Source organism: Cololabis saira, chromosome 12 (genome assembly GCF_033807715.1).
Source record: "Cololabis saira isolate AMF1-May2022 chromosome 12, fColSai1.1, whole genome shotgun sequence".
Taxonomy (NCBI): domain Eukaryota; kingdom Metazoa; phylum Chordata; class Actinopteri; order Beloniformes; family Belonidae; genus Cololabis; species Cololabis saira.
The window spans coordinates 41171941-41192668 of record NC_084598.1 but is presented as its reverse complement, the minus strand read 5'-3'; the positions used below and the strand labels follow the sequence as shown (position 1 = coordinate 41192668).

Genomic DNA, 20728 nt, shown 5'->3' with positions numbered 1-20728 from the left:
GAACAGCAAATATTATTATGGGTCGATTAAAAGCAGGAGCAATAAATAAATAAAAGCCACATTAATAATAACAATATTACATAGATAAATACAAGACAATGTAAAGGAATCGTTATCAATTGGAATCGGAAGATCACCTTCTCCTCTCTTTCGATGATCTCATGTATTTTAGATAAGGAAACTACTTCTAATCTTCCCAACTTTACACCAAAAAGTCTTTTACGCTCCTCATTTGCACATTGTCCCAACTCATTGTGTTTTTGGGAGGTTTTAATGTTTTATACCTTCATACTTTTATATGGTGTGTTTTATTCTTCACTTTTCTTTTTTAAATTGCACAGCAGTGAAGTGGAGCATTCACAATTTCATGGCAGTTTCACCCGCACTGTGACAATGAAACATTGACTTTTCAATTTGAACTGGCACTGTTTTGATGATTTCCTTAGATTTGCCCGTCTTTACTTGTGGAAGACTCTACTTTTCTAAGGTTCTGTTTTTATACCCAGTAGGGCTGGGCGATATATCGAGATTTTAATATATATCGATATATTTTCAAACGCGATATGGTACAAGACAATATAGTTTATATCGATTATTTAAAAAAAAAAAAAAAAAAAACATTTTTTTTTTTTTACACGATTTTGATATAGCTTATTTTGTGACAAATTGACTTGAATGTTTTATTTGAGATTTGCACAAATGTTTTGTTATTTGGACAACTGTCAACCTCAGTGGAAAAGTCTGCCTGTTACTGTCTACATTGTATTAATTGCACAGTGTATTTTAATTTAATTGTTATGCAGGAAAGGGATATTTGTTTTATTTTATTCAAGAAGCATTTTTATTCTATATATGCAGGCAGTTTATTTTTATTTCATTTGTTTTATACATTTTGATATTGTGCAGACCTCTGTTAATAAAAGGAACCTGTGTGACATTTGGCACGAGGCTTTGTATTAAAACTGACTGTTTTTTTAAGGGTTTGCCTCAGAAAAAAATGAAGCTAACAGAGATGCTAACAGAGATGCTAACAGAGATGCTATGCTATAATGCTTTGAGGAAAACCCCAATTATGGCACAGAAAAAATATCGATATATATCGAGTATCGCCGTTCAGCTAGAAAATATCGAGATATGACTTTTGGTCCATATCGCCCAGCCCTAATACCCAGACATGTCAGGGATTTGACAATTATCTGTCAATTAACTTGATTAGTAGCAAGGTTTTTAAAGATGCTGCTATCAAACTGAAAATGATCGAATATTTTTTGTAAAATGATAAAATATCTCACTTTCAACATGTGATATGTTTTTTTTGTTCTGTGCTGGCAACAATGTGGGCTTTAGAGATTTAAAAAAAAATAGTTTTCTGTTATTAACCTGCTTTAAACAAGGATCAAATACACTGTTTTATCCTTTTTTAAATTGAGGCCATATATACTCAGGAATCCCACAGATTTATCTGAAACTGGGTCATCGTCCACGCAAAATTCCACTTTTACAAATACACACATTAAAGCACTTGTAGGTATCTGTAATGCCTCTTTGTTCCTCCATTTAATTCGGTTCTGCTTCTCTGCATCGCGTTGGTTAAACTCAGAGGTGGTAGTAACGAGTTACATTTACTCCGTTACATTTACTTGAGTAAGTTTTGGGAAATTCTGTACTTTTAGGAGTAGTTTTGAATCACTATACTTTTTACTTTTACTTGAGTAGATTTGTGAAGAAGAAACTGTTCCTCTTACTCCGCTACATTAGGCTACGTTGAGCTGTTACTTTTCTTTTATCCCTTTTATCCACGTACGCGTCAATCTCATGACATCACTGGGTGATTCTTTGGGAAAAATGTTTGTTTTTGCATGTTTTGTCACATTTACACAGACTCAAACACACACAGAGTTTCTATGAGTTCATGTTTGTTCTAGTTCTGCCTGGTTAAAAAAGAAAAGTACAAAGGCTTGACATTTTGTGCTACTTGTGCTTAATTTATTTTTTTATTCTGTTATTATTTTATTTATTTTATTATTTATTAAAGTACTTGAATTTACTTTAAGATTATTTTAATTTAAGCTATTTTTTATTTTTTATTAATTTTAATTCAAATTTTTATTATTTTATTGATTTAATTTGCCTGAAGATGATTATTTTGTACTTTTGTCTGTTTGAGTGGTTGTGTTGAAAAAGTAAATCAGACGTTACTCAACAGTTACTCAGTACTTGAGTAGTTTTTTCACCAAGTACTTTTTTTACTTTTACTCAAGTAATTATTTGGATGACTACTTTTTACTTCTACTTGATTCATATTATTCTGAAGTAACAGTACTTTTACTTGAGTACATTTTTTGCCTATTCTACCCACCTCTGGTTAAACTCAAGCAGCGTTAAAACCCGAGAACAAAAAGAGACGAAAGACGGACAAAGGGAAGCGACAAATTCAACAGCGTTTTCTTTCGCTGCCATAAGGCCAACCGGATTATTCTCACCGATGATTGTTGTCAGTGTTTATCGGTGACAATGGCAGACGGCGAGGACTGTGTACATAACAGATGGAAAAGAATTTAATGTTTGGTTCGTACTGAATGGACTTGCAAATCAACACGTTTGTCGGTGTTATTGTTTGATTCCGTCACAGCTAGGGTCGCACAACGTCCTGTAAAATAAGGAATTGTCCTTTATTTGAGAAAAAAATGTTGCGTCCCGTATTGAACTAATACGGGAAGCGATTTGTCCCGTATTTTCATTAACGCCCCATACACACGTCTGTCACACACACATCAACACTAAATTTAACAATAATGAACAAAATAAAACACAGGAAACATTAAGGCCAGCAAAACCTTTGTGGCGGGACAACAGGACCTGCTGCGTCTGTGCCCAGATCTTTCTGTTATTATTATTATTATTTCAAGCCTTTATTTGTTATGATTTTGGTGATTATGGCTCAGTTTATGAAAACCCCAAATAAAAAATAAATTAGAGAATATTTTATGAAATCAATCATCATCAAAATTATAACAAATTAAGGTTTAACATAGCCTACCTTGCTTTGCATGTAATAAGACTATTAACTATTATTAATAAATTAGTTTCACCTTTTAAGTTGAATTATTGAAATAAATTAGCTTTTACACCATATTCTAGTTGAATTATTGAAATAAGTTAACTTTTACACCATATTCTTGTTGAATTATTGAAATAAATTAACTTTTACACCATATTCTAGTTGAATTATTGAAATAAGTTAACTTTTACACCATATTCTAGTTGAATTATTGAAATAAATTTACTTTTACACCATATTCTAGTTGAATTATTGAAATAAGTTAACTTTTACACCATATTCTAGTTGAATTATTGAAATAAATTAACTTTTACACCATATTCTAGTTGAATTATTGAAATAAATTAACTTTTACACCATATTCTAGTTGAATTATTGAAATAAGTTAACTTTTACACCATATTCTAGTTGAATTATTGAAATAAATTAACTTTTACACCATATTCTAGTTGAATTATTGAAATAAATTAACTTTTACACCATATTCTAGTTGAATTATTGAAATAAGTTAACTTTTACACCATATTCTAGTTGAATTATTGAAATAAATTAACTTTTACACCATATTCTAGTTGAATTATTGAAATAAATTAACTTTTACACCATATTCTAGTTGAATTATTGAAATAAATTAACTTTTACACCATATTCTAGTTGAATTATTGAAATAAGTTAACTTTTACACCATATTCTAGTTGAATTATTGAAATAAATTAACTTTTACACCATATTCTAGTTGAATTATTGAAATAAATTAACTTTTACACCATATTCTAGTTGTATTATTGTCATAAATTAACTTTTACACCATATTCTAGTTGAATTATTGAAATAAATGAACTTGTACACCATATTATTCACCTGTAGGCTATATTCTACACCTTGGCTGATGTGGACATACGTAGCATAGGAGGCTATTTCAGTTGCTAGTATGGTTGTCTGTCTGTACAGTCATGCAAATTAAATGCTATTAAACCACTTTAAACTTTAAATCAAAGCATTTTGTTTTTTTCATTTAAAATAAACAAATTTTTATGCAGTTTAGAAGTTTTGGGGCTTTTTTTTGGCTCCTGCGCTGCTGAAATCGGGGCGTCCCTTATTTCTATTTCTGAAAGGTGGCAACCCTAATCACAGCCGACGCTCAACACAAACTCCAGTTCCCAGGAACGGATGGAGGGGTTTTTGTTGCAGTATGTAAAGCAGTACATGGCAGAAGGGGACAATTAAAGCAAAGCCTGCAGCTGTGTTGTAGTTCTCTGGGCAGGAAGTAGATTAAAGGTTAGATGTGAGGTTTTATTACACGACGCGGAGTAGGGAAGGAGACTTGACGTCGTAGCGGCCTGCTGGTACAGTATGTACAGCAGTGCACTTGCTGATGGTTAGAGTCAGACAAAGTGAAATGTTCAACATTTTCAACTATTATAATCCTCCAAGTGCACACATGAAAACTCCAAGGCCGGATAACTGCGGCATTGATCCTACAGAAACAAGATCCCGGAGAAACTCGCTCGGTCAACGATGACGCAAGAGGGAAAACAAATATAGAGGGTGATTAGCGTCACCTGGGAATGACGGACTGCATGCCACATTAGCGCCGTCGCCTCCCAGCACGGAGGTTTCTGGTTTGAGTCCAAAGGCATGTATGCTGGGTTAACTGATAGAGCTGGGTATCGATTCAAATGTCAAGAATCGATTCGATTCCGATTCTTAAGATTCAGAATTGATTATCACCATTTGATTCGATCCGATCCAATTCGATTCGATATTTATTTGGGTTAGTGTTGCCTGGATTATATGACTGTAAAATAACTATTGAAATAATAATTTCACAATAATTATTGTGAAATAACTAAGAAATAAATAACTCAAATAGGCATTTCAATATCCATTTAAAGTGCAAAAAAAGAAAGAAATTGCAACAGCTCAAGCAGTAAACAGATTATTTTAGCTTGTCTGATTTATTCTGTCACCAGACACAGCTGGACATGAAGCACCGGCATTTTTCAGGTATTTCATGACAAACCGTGTCCGATAACAGAGAAACCAAACAAGCTCTAGTAAATATAGATAATATGAACTTCATTGAACTAATATAACATTTAGAAATTTAATCTGAAATGTCCAGCATTTTCTCTAAAGAAAAGTTCATTTAGTTCAGGAGTTTCCAAAACTACTGGGATTAAAGTTCACCAGACAAAAATGTAATGATGAAAAAAATAAATAAAAATTAATAAAAAAAAATAAAAAAAATCAATCTTTAGAGATACAAATCGATTTTTAGGAATTAATCAAAATTCGGGTTATTGCTAATATTCCAGTTACTGAAACATTCGGAATATTCCGTTTACACGGTAATTAATCATTTGGGATATCTGGATCAAACCAGCGCCGCGCGGAGAACGTCATGATGCAATTACCGTAATTTCTGCTTCTTCTTCCTGGATCCAAATTCAAAACAAATGCTGCTTCGCGCAACTTTTCTCTCACCTTCTTGTAAATCTTCTATCCCGGTAATTTCTACCGTCTACAAATGCAGAAATGTTCATATCCTTCATTACACTTATGAAGTGATTAGTCTCCTCCTGGTCTTGCGTTTCTCCGTGTTTAGAAGTACGTCCTGGACTCAAAAGACCAGGGGTCGGATTCACCAATATGTTCTTAAGAACGATCTTAAGAAATGTCTTAAGATCTAAAATTAAGAAGTTCATAAGAAAGTTCTTAAGTGCAATTCCTCAATATTTTCTTAAGAACCGTCTTAAGAACTGTCCTTTCTTACGAATTTATCAAATAAATAAATCCCCCCCGACACCGGTGAACATCCAGGGAAAGGACATTGAGATGGTGACATCTTATAAGTACCTGGGTGTTCACCTCAACAATAAACTGGACTGGACTACTAATTCCTCTGCACTCCACAAAAAAGGCCAGAGCAGACTCTATCTGCTCAGGAGACTGAGGGCTTTTGGTGTGCAGGAAACACTCCTGAAAACATTTTACGACACTGTGGTGGCATCAGCCATTTTTTACGGAGTGGTCTGCTGGGGCAGCAACATCACAGCTGCAGACAGAAGGAGGCTGGACAAAACAATCAAGAGGGCCGGCTCTGTCGTGGGTTGCTCTCTGGACACAGTGCTAGTGGTGGGAGAGAGGAGGATGATGGCTAAGCTGTCATCCATGATGGAGGAGGACTCCCACCCCATGAAGGACACCATCAGAGCGCTGGAGAGCTCCTTCAGCGACAGGCTCCTTCACCCTAGGTGTGTGAAGGAACGCTACAGAAGGTCCTTCCTCCCTGCAGCTGTGAGACTACACAACCAGCACTGCTCACAGTAGACCACAACCATAACAACCTGACAATAAATTAGTCAGGGGGCAAACCCTAAGATTGATAACTATGCTCACGCTTCTGGGTAAAGTTTGACAACCTTATTTTTTTGTTAGAAGGAACCCCTAGGAGGAATAATAGGGGTGTTGTCATCTTGGATTTTTTTGCTGTAACATTCAAATACTCAATTCATGCATATGGTCACAATAATGGTCAAAATGTACAGTTTATATGCAAAATCTTCAATGTTCAAGATTTTATATTTAGGGAAATGGATAAAACATCAATTGAAAAAACATTTTTTTTAAATTGTATTGCTATATTTTGTCCAATATTGGTTAAAAAATATGACTTTTTATAGGCGTTTTTTTTCACACACATAATAAGCATCTTTTTTTCTTTTTTTTTTTTTTGCAGTGAAACACATTTTCTATGAAATCCTGTGTCAAAAACATCTATAAAAAAGTGATATTTTGTATCAAATATTTGCTAAAATATTACAATATGATTCATAAAGGCTTTTTTAGTATTGTTTTATCTATTTCCTTAGATATACAATGTTTTAATCTGGACAATTATGCATACAAATTGTACACGTTGACCAAAACTGACATTATGCCTGAATTGAGAACTTGAATATTCTAGCGCCTCTAGTGGTCACCAGCTAAAACATTCAAGATGACAACACCCCTAAAACTCCTTCTATAGATTTGTTCTAACAAAAAAAATAGGTTGTCAAACTTTACCCAGACATGTGAGCAAAAGTCTTAACGGAGGCTCTTTTATAAAGTTGCCCCTTGACTAAATATACATACTAGAAAATAGGGCTGCACGATTAATCGTTAAAAAATCGCGATCTCGATTCATGCTTGAACGCAATCTCATTTCCAAATGACGATTTAAAAAAAAAAATATATATATATTTTTTTTGGCTGCATAAAAAAAGGACTAGGCCTATGTTCTAGGTTGTTGTAGTCCTGTCATGGTCAACTATCATGTTGTCATGTTTGTTATATTTTGTTAATGATTGTGGATTACATTTGGAGAAACATCTACCTTTCTCATCACCTGACACATATTGCACATAAATATTGTTAAAATTGTTATTGTTAAAATTATTTAAAGACAAGAGAGATGTTTATTGTTTGTATGTTCAATGTCAGCTGTTACAAAGTTGATGCCAGTCTTTTATCAGGCACCATCATATTTTTTGTAACGTTTACCTTTTGTATCGGCAGCTTCTTAATAGCAGCAAAAGGCAATGGGGGGTTCATCCCAGCCAGAGGAATAATTTATTGCCTCAGAACTACAGGATCTGTTACAAGTCCCCTTTCTGAAAGGGTGTTCAACTCAGGGAGGAACAAATATTGTTCAAAATTGTTATTATTGTTTAAATTATTCAAAGGTTTGTGTAAAGAAGACAAGAGATGTTTATTGTTATTATATTTTTGTTCAGCTGTTGCAAAGTTAAAGTAATAAGTGCAATAAATTTTATATTGGAAATAAATCGTGAGAGAATCGTGATCTCAATTCTAAGCAAAAAAATCGTGATTCTCATTTTGTCCAGAATCGTGCAGCCCTACTAGAAAATAATGTGCAATATCATTCACCTCAACGTGCATAAATAACATCTGTAAATATCCATCTGTTTTTCTTTTTTTGTACACTAGAATTTTTTATTATTACTATTTTTATTCTCCTTCTTCTTCTTCTTCTTCTTCTTATTATTATTATTGTATATACTGCTTATAGTGTTTTTTATTATTATTATTATTATTGTGTAATATTGATGCCTCTTGTGTTTTGCACTATCCCCTTTGCTGCTGTAATCTGGAAATTTCCCCTCTGGGGGACTATTAAAGGATTTCTTATCTTATCTTATCTTATCTTATTTCTTATTTTTCCTACTTAAGAACTTCTTAAAATATGGCTGTATCCGAAATGGCATACTAAGTACTACATGCTACATACTGCATCAGTATGTACTGTATACTGCATACTAAATGAACCATTCAGTACGCCTGTACATCAGAGCCGTCACAATTTTAATAAATGTATTAAAATGAACATATCAGTCTATTGAATTTCATTTTATTTTATTAAGCTACATATGTTTGAGTTTTTATTTAGTGCACCTCTACGTACTTGGTAAACAAAATTATATATATTATTCAGGCTTACCTTTTCACGGAAGAAATTTTAAAACGGGTCAAGGTTGTCTTAAAGTTAAGAAAAAAGTCAAGAACAAATTTGAGAACTTTTATTTCAAGAATACCATTTATTCTTAAGTTTTTTCTTAAGAAGAAAGTTGAGAAAATACTTAAGAACTTTTTTGGAGAATATGACATCTTCTCTTTTTTCTTCTTAAGACTGAACTTAAGAAAAAAATGACACTTAAGAAGATTTTTTTTCTTAAGAATGTTTTGTGAATCCGGCCCCAGGATTCCTTGCAAAAAGAACATGCGCAGAAAACAAATTCATGTTCCGTTTGATCAGGATATTCCGTTTTCTTCTTTTTTTTTCTTTTTTTATTTGCACCATAAAAGAGAAAAACAAAAACAACAACTAACAGACAAAAGTAATATGTGCGGGAGAGGTTAAAAAACCCTGTACGGGCTTATAAAAAGCACCTCCCCAAGGAAATAAAAATAAATAAATAAATTCTTCCCTTAGTACTCCCACAATGGGGAAATTCTTTCTCTGCATTAACCCATTTTCTAGTTGAACTAGTAGCAGTGGTCGCCATGCAATCCAGGGGCTTGAACCTGGTCCTCCAGACTCCAGCCCTCCTCTGTAACCACTCCCCAAGAAGGAAGGAAGGAAGGAAGGAAGGAAGGAAGGAAGGAAGGAAGGAAGGAAGGAAGGAAGGAAGGAAGGAAGGAAGGAAGGAAGGAAGGAAGGAAGGAAGGAAGGAAGGAAGGAAGGAAGGAAGGAAGGAAGGAAGGAAGGAAGGAAGGAAGGAAGGAAGGAAGGAAGGAAGGAAGGAAGGAAGGAAGGAAGGAAGGAAGGAAGGAAGGAAGGAAGGAAGGAAGGAAGGAAGGAAGGAAGGAAGGAAGGAAGGAAGGAAGGAAGGAAGGGAGAAAATAAAGAAGGAAGGAAGGAAAGAAAGAAGGAAGGGAGGAAAGAAGGAAGGAAGGAAGGAAGGAAGGAAAGAAAGAAGGAAGGGAGGAAAGAAAGAAAGAAGGAAGGAAGGAAAGAAAGAAGGAAGGGAGGAAAGAAGGAAGGAAGGAAGGAAAGAAAGAAGGAAGGAATGGAGGAAAGAAGGAAGGAAGGGAGAAAATAAGGAAGGAAGGGAGGAAGGAAAGAAAGAAGGAAGGGAGGAAAGAAGGAAGGAAGGGAGGAAAGAAGGAAGGAAGGGAGGAAAGAAAGAAAGAAGGAAGGAAGGAAAGAAAGAAGGAAGGGAGGAAAGAAGGAAGGAAGGAAGGAAAGAAAGAAGGAAGGAATGGAGGAAAGAAGGAAGGAAGGGAGAAAATAAGGAAGGAAGGAAAGAAAGAAGGAAGGGAGGAAAGAAGGAAGGAAGGAAGGAAAGAAAGAAGGAAGGAATGGAGGAAAGAAGGAAGGAAGGGAGAAAATAAGGAAGGAAGGGAGGAAGGAAAGAAAGAAGGAAGGGAGGAAAGAAGGAAGGAAGGGAGGAAAGAAGGAAGGAAGGGAGGAAAGAAAGAAAGAAGGAAGGAAGGAAAGAAAGAAGGAAGGGAGGAAAGAAGGAAGGAAGGAAGGAAAGAAAGAAGGAAGGAATGGAGGAAAGAAGGAAGGAAGGGAGAAAATAAGGAAGGAAGGAAGGAAAGAAAGAAGGAAGGAAGGAAGGGAGAAAAGGAAGGAATGGAGAAAAGAAGGAAGGAAAGAAGGGAGGGAGGAAGGAAGGAAAGACGGAAGCAAGGGAATAAAGAGGAAGGGAAGAAGGAAGGAGAGAGCAGGGGGAAAGAAGGAAGGAAGGAAGGGAGAAAAGGAAGAAGGAAAGGAGGAAAGAAAGAAAGAAGGAAGGAAGGGAGGAAAGAAGGAAGGAAGGAAGGCAGAAAATAAGGAAGGAAGGAAGGAAGGAAAGAAAGAAGGAAGGGAGGAAGGAAGGAAAGAAGGGAGGAAAGAAGGAAGGAAGGGAGTAAAGAGGAAGGGAGGATGGGAGAAAAGGAAGAAGGAAGGGAGGAAAGAAAGAAAGAAGGAAGGAAGGGAGGAAAGAAGGAAGGAAGGAAGGAAGGAAGGAAGGAAGGAAGGCAGAAAATAAGGAAGGAAGGAAGGAAAGAAAGAAGGAAGGGAGGAAAGAAGGAAGGAAGGGAGGAAAGAAGGAAGGAAGGAAGGGAGAAAAGAAAGAAGGAAGGGGGAAAAGAAAGAAAGAAGGAAGGAAGGGAGGAAAGAAGGAAGGAAGGAAGGCAGAAAATAAGGAAGGAAGGAAGGAAGGAAAGAAAGAAGGAAGGGAGGAAGGAAGGAAAGAAGGGAGGAAAGAAGGAAGGAAGGGAGTAAAGAGGAAGGGAGGATGGGAGAAAAGGAAGAAGGAAGGGAGGAAAGAAAGAAGGAAGGAAGGGAGGAAAGAAGGAAGGAAGGAAGGAAGGAAGGCAGAAAATAAGGAAGGAAGGAAGGAAAGAAAGAAGGAAGGGAGGAAAGAAGGAAGGAAGGGAGGAAAGAAGGAAGGAAGGAAGGGAGAAAAGAAAGAAGGAAGGGGGAAAAGAAAGAAGGAAGGGAGGAAGGAAGGAAGGAAGGAAGGAAGGAAAGAAAGAAGGAAGGGAGGAAAGAAGGAAGGAAGGGAGGAAAGAAAGAAGGAAGGGAGGAAAGGAAGGAATGGAGAAAAGAAGGAAGGAAAGAAGGGAGGGAGGAAGGAAGGAAAGACGGAAGCAAGGGAATAAAGAGGAAGGGAAGAAGGAAGGAATGAAGGAAAGAAAGAACGAAGGAAGGGAGAAAATAAGGAAGGAAGGAAAGAAAGAAGGAAGGAAAGGGGGAAAGAAGGAAGGAAGGAAGGGAGAAAAGAAGGAAGGAAAGGAGAAAATAAGGAAGGAAGGAAGGAAAGAAAGAAGGAAGGAAGGAAGGGAGAAAAGGAAGGAATGGAGAAAAGAAGGAAGGAAAGAAGGGAGGGAGGAAGGAAGGAAAGACGGAAGCAAGGGAATAAAGAGGAAGGGAAGAAGGAAGGAGAGAGCAGGGGGAAAGAAGGAAGGAAGGAAGGCAGAAAATAAAGAAGGAAGGAAGGAAAGAAAGAAGGAAGGGAGGAAAGAAGGAAGGAAGGAAGGAAGGAAGGAAGGAAGGAAGGGAGAAAATAAAGAAAGAAGGAAGGAAAGAAAGAAGGAAGGGAGGAAAGAAGGAAGGAAGGAAGGAAAGAAAGAAGGAAGGGAGGAAAGAAAGAAAGAAGGAAGGAAGGAAAGAAAGAAGGAAGGGAGGAAAGAAGGAAGGAAGGAAGGAAAGAAAGAAGGAAGGAATGGAGGAAAGAAGGAAGGAAGGGAGAAAATAAGGAAGGAAGGGAGGAAGGAAAGAAAGAAGGAAGGAAGGGAGAAAAGGAAGGAATGGAGAAAAGAAGGAAGGAAGGGAGAAAAGGAAGGAATGGAGAAAAGAAGGAAGGAAAGAAGGGAGGGAGGAAGGAAGGAAAGACGGAAGCAAGGGAATAAAGAGGAAGGGAAGAAGGAAGGAGAGAGCAGGGGGAAAGAAGGAAGGAAGGAAGGGAGAAAAGGAAGAAGGAAAGAAGGAAAGAAAGAAGGAAGGAAGGAAGGCAGAAAATAAGGAAGGAAGGAAGGAAGGAAAGAAAGAAGGAAGGGAGGAAGGAAGGAAAGAAGGGAGGAAAGAAGGAAGGAAGGGAGTAAAGAGGAAGGGAAGAAGGAAGGAGAGAGCAGGAGGAAAGAAGGAAGGAAGGAAGGGTGAAAAGAAGGAAGGGAGGATGGGAGAAAAGGAAGAAGGAAGGGAGGAAAGAAAGAAAGAAGGAAGGAAGGGAGGAAAGAAGGAAGGAAGGAAGGAAGGAAGGAAGGAAGGAAGGAAGGCAGAAAATAAGGAAGGAAGGAAGGAAAGAAAGAAGGAAGGGAGGAAAGAAGGAAGGAAGGGAGGAAAGAAGGAAGGAAGGAAGGGAGAAAAGAAAGAAGGAAGGGGGAAAAGAAAGAAGGAAGGGAGGAAGGAAGGAAGGAAGGAAGGAAAGAAAGAAGGAAGGGAGGAAAGAAGGAAGGAAGGGAGGAAAGAAAGAAGGAAGGGAGGAAAGGAAGGAATGGAGAAAAGAAGGAAGGAAAGAAGGGAGGGAGGAAGGAAGGAAAGACGGAAGCAAGGGAATAAAGAGGAAGGGAAGAAGGAAGGAATGAAGGAAAGAAAGAACGAAGGAAGGGAGAAAATAAGGAAGGAAGGAAAGAAAGAAGGAAGGAAAGGGGGAAAGAAGGAAGGAAGGAAGGGAGAAAAGAAGGAAGGAAAGGAGAAAATAAGGAAGGAAAGAAAGGAAGAAACTGAACTAGTAGCAGTGGTCTCCATGCAAGGGCAGTAAGGGTTAAGGGCCTTGCTCAGGTTGACTTTTGGTTGCAATCCAGGGGCTTGAACCTGGTCCTCCAGACTCCAGCCCTCCTCTGTAACCACTAGGCTACCACTGATATTATATAAATTGAGTAAATACTGAAAAATACTGATATTCACAAAATAAACAAGAAGCTCTAACAACAGACATTAAGAAAGCAAACAACATGAGCAGGGAACGCAAAAAACAAAAACATGAGAGTATGGTAATAATCCACATCTAACATACTGTAACATAAACGTTCAAGAGTCTTGATTTAACAGAATATTTTTAAGTCTTAACTTAAACATTTTGATAGAAGAGGATGATTCAACAATGAACTGATAGGAATTCCAGATTAACGATCCTCTATAAGCAAAAGAAAACTGGGTGAGTGTAGTGCGACAAAAAGGGGGATGAAGTTTGTTACTGTGTCTTGTGTTGTAAGAACGGACCTGAGAGTTGGCTGTATATCATATATCCGTTAGGCGTTTACACGACCGAATATTCAGGTTTTAAAAGCAGTAACCCAGGGGTCATATTCAAAACCAGAATATGAGCAAATTCTGGTTATTCAAAGGGGTTATTGGTGTTTACATGCACTGATACAAATATTGTGCTTGATCTACTTAAAAAAATTAAGGCAACTTTTTGCATGAGATTATTATGTAGATCAAGAAAGACTAGTCTTTGTATAAACTACTTAATTTTTTGTATGTAAATAATACATTTTGCAAGTACAGTCAACTTAATTGTGTTAAGTTTACTTTATTTATCAAAATTAAGTTGACTAAAAAAGAAAAAAAAATAAGAAAAAAAGAAAAAAAAGAAAGAAAAGGAAAAAAGAAAGAAAAACAATTAAGTTGACTTTACTTGCAAAAATTAAGTTGACTTTACTTGCAAATGAATTTTGTGCATACTAAAAATTAAGTAGTTTATACAAAGACTGGTCTTTCTTGATCTACATAAAAAACTCATGCGAAAAGTTGCCTTAATTTGTGGTGTTCTATTTAAACAAATAAAGCATTTTTCATCTAAACGTTGGTCAATCTGCCCAATAGATTACAATTGTTAAAGGAAAAGTACATTTTACATAAATACTGCTTGTTAAGGAAAAAATGCACAATGTCTTGTTTTAAAACAAATGCAAATTAAGTTCAAAACTAGATGCATTCACAAACTTCATTTTTAATTGTTAATATCACAGATTTAAATATGTTATATTTACATGCGCTTAGATTTATTTTTTTCAGTGTGGCAAATTCGTGCAAATTTGGGTTATTGCCAATATTCGGGTTTTAAAAGGGTTATTGATGCTGGAAACGCAGTCTCTGGGACCCTTAACTGGAATCAGCTGGTGTAGATGATGCTCGTAACGGCGGACCTGGATATTCCCAGATGTTGAACTGCTGGCTGTATTTTTCAGTTCACCTGTGTAAAGTTGTCTCCACATCTGTTGCTAGGCAACAAACACAGCACCGCAATGAATTCATGATGATATCAGGAGGCTTTAGCTGAGCCTCTCTGTTTGTTGTGCTCCACACACACACACACACACACACACACACACACACACAACACACACACACACACACACACACACACACACACACACACACACACACATGTTGGTGTGTGTTTATGGCAGAGATAGTAACAGCAGCGCGCCGCTGCAGTCATGGATACGGCCGTCATGTGAGCAGCCTCCAGATGGCATAATTACTTTGATGGTCGCATATACTACATTAAGATGAATTCAGCATAATCTATAAAAATAAGAGTGTTAAACCTGAGCTGTACTTTTGTGACTTTTATTTTACTTCCAGAATTAACAGCTCAGCGTTAATGAGTAGCACGTGTAACACACTTTTTCACTGCGACCAGAGTTGGGTAGTAACGAGTTACATTTACTCCGTTACATTTACTTGAGTAAGTTTTGGGAAATGTTGTACTTTTAGGAGTAGTTTTGAATCACTATACTTTTTACTTTTACTTGAGTAGATTTGTGAAGAAGAAACTGTTCCTCTTACTCCGCTACATTAGGCTACGTTGAGCTGTTACTTTTCTTTTATCCCTTTTATCCACGTACGCGTCAATCTCATGACATCACTGAGCGATTCTTTGCGAAAAATGTTTGTTTTTGCATGTTTTGTCACATTTACACAGACTCAAACACACACATAGTTTCTATGAGTTCATGTTTGTTCTAGTTCTGCCTGGTTAAAAAAGAAAAGTACAAAGGATTTAAATTTTGTGCTACTTGTGCTTAATTTATTTTTTTTATTCTGTTATTTTATTTATTTTATTATTTATTAAAGTACTTGAATTTGCTTTAAGCTTATTTTAATTTAAGCTATTTTTTATTTTTTTATTAATTTTAATTTAATTTATTATTTTATTGATTTAATTTGCCTGAAGATGATTATTTTGTACTTTTGTCTGGTTGAATGGTTGTGTTAAAAAAATAAATCAGACGTTACTCAACAGTTACTCAGTACTTGAGTAGTTTTTTCACCAAGTACTTTTTTACTTTTACTCAAGTAATTATTTGGATGACTACTTTTTACTTCTACTTGAGTCATATTATTCTGAAGTAACAGTACTTTTACTTGAGTACATTTTTTGTCTGCTCTACCAGCTCTGACTGCGACTAAAAGGTTTTTTGTCGCTCTTAAAGACTTCAGCCATCATAAACTCGCTCATTAGAGGAGAAATCTTGAAGGGAATTCGCTGCCCTTTTGGCCCAAAATAATAATAAACACACATCTGTTTCTTTGACCCTGAGTGGACGGAGGAGAAGAATGACTGCGGGAGCGTGAACTTCCTGTCCTCACACATGAGAAAATACTCCTAATGTAAATAAACCAGCCCCAGTGTGCTCATGAAGCTCTGCAGTCGCACAGAAGCATTGGAGGAGGGATTACAACACAGTAACTCATATTTAATATGTGACATGTAATGGTTAGGGGTGCACGTTAGGGATGGGCCGTATGGACTAAAACATTTATCACAATAAAAATGACGATAAAAAAATACCAATTCAACTCCACCTTTTTAACTATTTCTTTCTTTCTTTCTTTCTTTCTTTCTTTCTTTCTTTCTTTCTTTCTTTCTTTCGTTCGTTCGTTCGTTCGTTCGTTCGTTCGTTCGTTCGTTCGTTCGTTCGTTCGTTCGTTCGTTCGTTCGTTCGTTCGTTCGTTCGTTCGTTCGTTCGTTCGTTCGTTCGTTCGTTCGTTCGTTCGTTCGTTCGTTCGTTCGTTCGTTCGTTCGTTCGTTCGTTCGTTCGTTCGTTCGTTCCTTTCTTTCTTTCTTTCTTTCTTTCTTTCTTTCTTTCTTTCTTTCTTTCTTTCTTTCTTTCTGGCTCATTTCTTTCTTTCTTTCTTTCTTTCTTTCTTTCTTTCTTTCTGGCTCATTTCTTTCTTTCTTTCTTTCTTTCTTTCTTTCTTTCTTTCTTTCTTTCTTTCTTTCTTTCTTTCTTTCAGGCTCATATATTTCTTTCTTTCTTTCTTTCTTTCAGGCTCATATATTTCTTTCTTTCTTTTTCTTTCTTTCTTTCTTTCTTTCTTTCTTTCTTTCTTTCTTTCTTTCTTTCTTTCTTTCTTTCTTTCTTTCTTTCTTTCTTTCTTTCTTTCAGGCTCATATATTTCTTTCGTTCGTTCGTTCGTTCGTTCGTTCGTTCGTTCGTTCGTTCGTTCGTTCGTTCGTTCGTTCCTTTCTTTCTTTCTTTCTTTCTTTCTTTCTTTCTTTCAGGCTCATATATTTCTTTCTTTCTTTCTTTCTTTCTTTCTTTCTTTCTTTCTTTCTTTCAGGCTCATATATTTCTTTCTTTCTTTCTCTTTCTTTCTTTCTTTCTTTCTTTCTTTCTTTCTTTCTTTCTTTCTTTCTTTCTTTCTTTCTTTCTTTCTTTCTTTCTTTCTTTCTTTCTTTCTTTCTTTCTTTCTTTCTTTCTTTCTTTCTTTCTTTCTTTCTTTCAGGCTCATATATTTCTTTCTTTCTTTCTTTCTTTCTTTCTTTCTTTCTTTCTTTCTTTCTTTCTTTCTTTCTTTCTTTCTTTCTTTCTTTCAGGCTCATATATTTCTTTCTTTCTTTCTTTCTTTCTTTCTTTCTTTCTTTCTTTCTTTCAGGCTCATATATTTCTTTCTTTCTTTCTTTCTTTCTTTCTTTCTTTCTTTCTTTCTTTCTTTCTTTCTTTCTTTCTTTCAGGCTCATATATTTCTTTCTTTCTTTCTTTCTTTCTTTCTTTCTTTCTTTCTTTCTTTCTTTCTTTCTTTCTTTCTTTCTTTCTTTCTTTCTTTCTTTCTTTCTTTCTTTCTTTCTTTCTTTCTTTCTTTCTTTCTTTCTTTCTTTCTTTCTTTCTTTCTTTCTTTCTTTCTTTCTTTCTTTCTTCCTTCCTTCCTTCCTTTCTTCCTTCCTGGTGGATTTAACACAGAACCATAAATCAGTTTTACAGAAAAACGTCATCAAGGGGAATTTATCGTTTTTACCGTGAGATACAAATTCTTACCCATTCCTAGTGCACGTTATAGGGATTATAAGGATAAACAGTTTCCTCTTGATAATTTACATCAGATTGGTGATTTACTCGTCAATATTTGCCCTGATTTTGTTCTCCTTCTCTTTAGCAGACATGTGGAGGAGCCTGTCACTCTCACTGGTTGTCGCTTTGGCGCTGGGAGCGGAGGTGAGTTCAGCTTCAGCTGTTACCAGTACTGGAGTTGAGGGGGGATGAAATAAAAACGGTCAAAATCATCCCCCCTGAAATAAAAACGGTCAAAATCATCCCTGCTGTAAATCTGCCATCCCCCCTTTCCATCCCTTATGTCATTTCATCAATGAATGTGGTTTTACTGCTATTTCAACATTTAGAGTCATCACCAGAAAAATAACACCAGAAAAATAACTTATTTGACAATTTTCACCTGTTTCAAGTAAATTTTCACTTGAAATAAGTAGAAAAATCTGCCAGTGGGACAAGATTTATCTTCTCATTACAAGCAAAAAAATCTTGTTTCACTGGCAGATTTTTCTACTTATTTCAAGTGAAAATCTACTTGAAACAGGTGAAAATTGTTGTTTTTTCCAGCGATGAGTCTTGTGTAATGAGATTTTTTTTTTACTAAAAATTAGACATTTTAACTAGAAATAAGACAAATATTCTCGTTAAGATTTTGAGTTTTTGCAGTGTAGGAAAGGATCTATTTAGGTACAAACATGTACATCATTTACAGTTCAAAATCATTCTGTACATGTAGTAATTATCTAATCTAACAACATAAATATCTGCGGCTTGTATATCTTTTTTTTTAAATATTTTTTTAAAAATAGAGCGGATGCGGCTTATAGTCCAGAAAATACGGTAGATTACTTTTATCACATTATTATACAAAAAAACACATTGATTGAAAGAGGGGGTACACTTACCTTTGCATATGGCTGTATAACCCAATAAATGTGGATTTTAAAGTGTTCTCATCACACAACTTATATTGACTGACACTGGTATCATAAAATGCTCTTCTTGTTCTTCTTTTATCCATCATAGCATTTTAATTATATCTGCTTAGGAGATGTTTTAAGTGTAATGAGATTTTCTTTACTAAAATGAGACATTTTAACTAGAAATAGGACAAATATTCTTGTTAAGATTTTGAGTTTTTGCAGTGATCCATGTTACTTATCCTGTGAAGGACAGAGTCATATTGATAAGTTCAGAAAACTGTTTTTTATTGTTGTGTTTTGATGTATTTGATGTAAGCCCAGTGGATATTTAAAGCTTACAGAAGGCTGCATTTAACTGCTGCTATGTCATTCCTGCAGTATTTCTGCAGGTGTTTTGGTCACTGCTATTATTTGTAATATATTATATTATTTGTAATCAGCACAAATTATCTGTCCCCATATGATAAAATCCACCATCCCCCCTGATTCTTTTTTACAACTCGAGTACTGGCTGTTCCTGCCCAGACCTGCCGTTAAATGCTTTAAATGCTCGGATGCAGCTGCGAAAAAGGGTGTCCAAAAGTTTAACGCTTCTCTGATGGACGGCAGCAGTTTCCGTGGCGATGAGTCCCGAGTTTCAGTCAAGGAGCTCTGACCGGCAGTTAATGGTTTCCATGGCGACTCAAAGTCAAACCTGTCACATTGCAACGTTGCCGTCTAGAGACAAACCGTCGGTCCAGATCGGAGTTCCTCTCTACCGTGGCACAATAACCCTTTTAATTACTGAAACAATGCATCGTCTTTATTCCAGGACTTGTCAGATTGGTAATAGTATTGAATTGAGCCCACCAACGCTCTTTTTATACATTTGAATAGTCAAGTTGCAAACCTTATTGGTCCCATTCAAAGCTTCCACCCAGCATCCAGACAAGTTTCCAACGCAAAAAAACAAAATGTTAATTTACTAAAAAGGAAGGCACAAATAATTGCCATGAATCGCAGCATATCCGATAATATATTTCTTCTACAAATCCATCGTTATTCCACAAATAGAGCAGTTTTCGACATTTTTTTTAGTTTTCTAGAATGCATTTGCCGATTTTATTTCTTTGTAGACGGTCGTTTATTTTTATTAACTGACTACTATTATATATTTTCGCAGGAAAAATATCACTGCTAAAAAAGATGATAGAAGATATTTATTCCGAGAATTTCAGTGTTGAATACGAGGATAATGACAAAGTAAAACAGTTAAAAGAGAAGTGCTGACTTTTTCGGCACACTGGCGTAAATATCCGCGCCAATTTTTAAAAATAAATACACTTATTTGTACTGGAAAAATCTCTAAATCACAAAGAAACACTCTCGGATGTAATAAGAAAGATTTTCCTTTTAATTAAATTTCCTATAAAAAAGCGAAATATAAAAAAAACATACTGTTTATCTTTGTAAAATGATATTAAAAGTATCTTACATAATTTGAAAAAAAAACGAGAAAATTCAAGAAAAGATCCTGAAGAAATATATTTTACATAGTTAGAGTGTAAACAAAGTGCATATTTCCTTTAAAATTAACTAAACTGATATTGGATTAGATAACAATAGTAAAAAAAAAGAATTTGAAAAAAAAAATTTCGCACCGTTTTTGTTATTGTGCGAGAAAAAAATTGGTCAAATCCGGCCCTGTGTGTGTGTGTGTGTGTGTGTGTGTGTGTGTGTGCGTGTGTGTGTGTGTGTGTGTGTGTGTGTGTGTGTGTGTGTGTGTGTATAATATGGTAGGCATCACAAACTCCTTCACCCTTTTTTGGTCACATCTTTTTGAGCCATCTCTGTAGTTCCTCTCTGGTTTTGCTGTTTTCCTCATGTGTGCTGGAAGATGATGGTTGCACCGATGTAACATTGTTTTTTGGATGACCAAAATAAACAAAAAAGAAAGAAAGAATTGACTGTTTTCCGTGTTTCCCTAACGACGGTGCCGCTCAGGTGTCCCGGTGTCAGGATGTGGAGTCCGTGGCGACGGTTGAAAACGCAGCAGAGGAGCCGCAGGAGAATTTCAGCGACATATCCGCCGTTCTCGGGAACGCAAGACGCCAGATCCTGGCGGCTCAGTTTGAGTGCTACATGAAGATAATCCACGATCCGCATCAAATGGAGGAAGGTAATTAGATAATAATACCCACTAACCCTCATCTCAGCATGAGACATTCATGACTAGGGGTCGGCAACCCGCGGCTCTAGAGCCGCATGCGGCTCTTTAGCGCCGCCCTAGTGGCTCCTGGAGCTTTTCAAAAATATTTGACCTTTATTTTTTTTCCTTTTTTTTCTTTTTTTTTCTCTTTTTTTCTCCTTTTTTCACTTTTTTCTCCTTTTTTCTTTTTTCCTTTTTTTCTTCTTTTTTCCCTTTTTTCTCTTTTTTTCATCTTTTTGCCTTTCATTTTTAATCTCGACATTTCAATTTTTT

At 36.0% G+C, this 20728-nt stretch overlaps 1 protein-coding gene across 1 annotated transcript in view; it reads left to right on the top strand.

Moving 5' to 3' along the window:
- Positions 1–20728, top strand: part of LOC133457485 (calcitonin gene-related peptide type 1 receptor-like) — a 110034-nt gene that overhangs the window by 45133 nt on the left and 44173 nt on the right. Inside the window, exons 2-3 of the mRNA XM_061736815.1 lie at positions 17454–17509; positions 20251–20425. Of these exons, the coding sequence (XP_061592799.1) occupies positions 17456–17509; positions 20251–20425 (229 nt within the window). The 5' untranslated portion in view covers positions 17454–17455. The remainder of the gene's footprint in view (positions 1–17453; positions 17510–20250; positions 20426–20728) is intronic.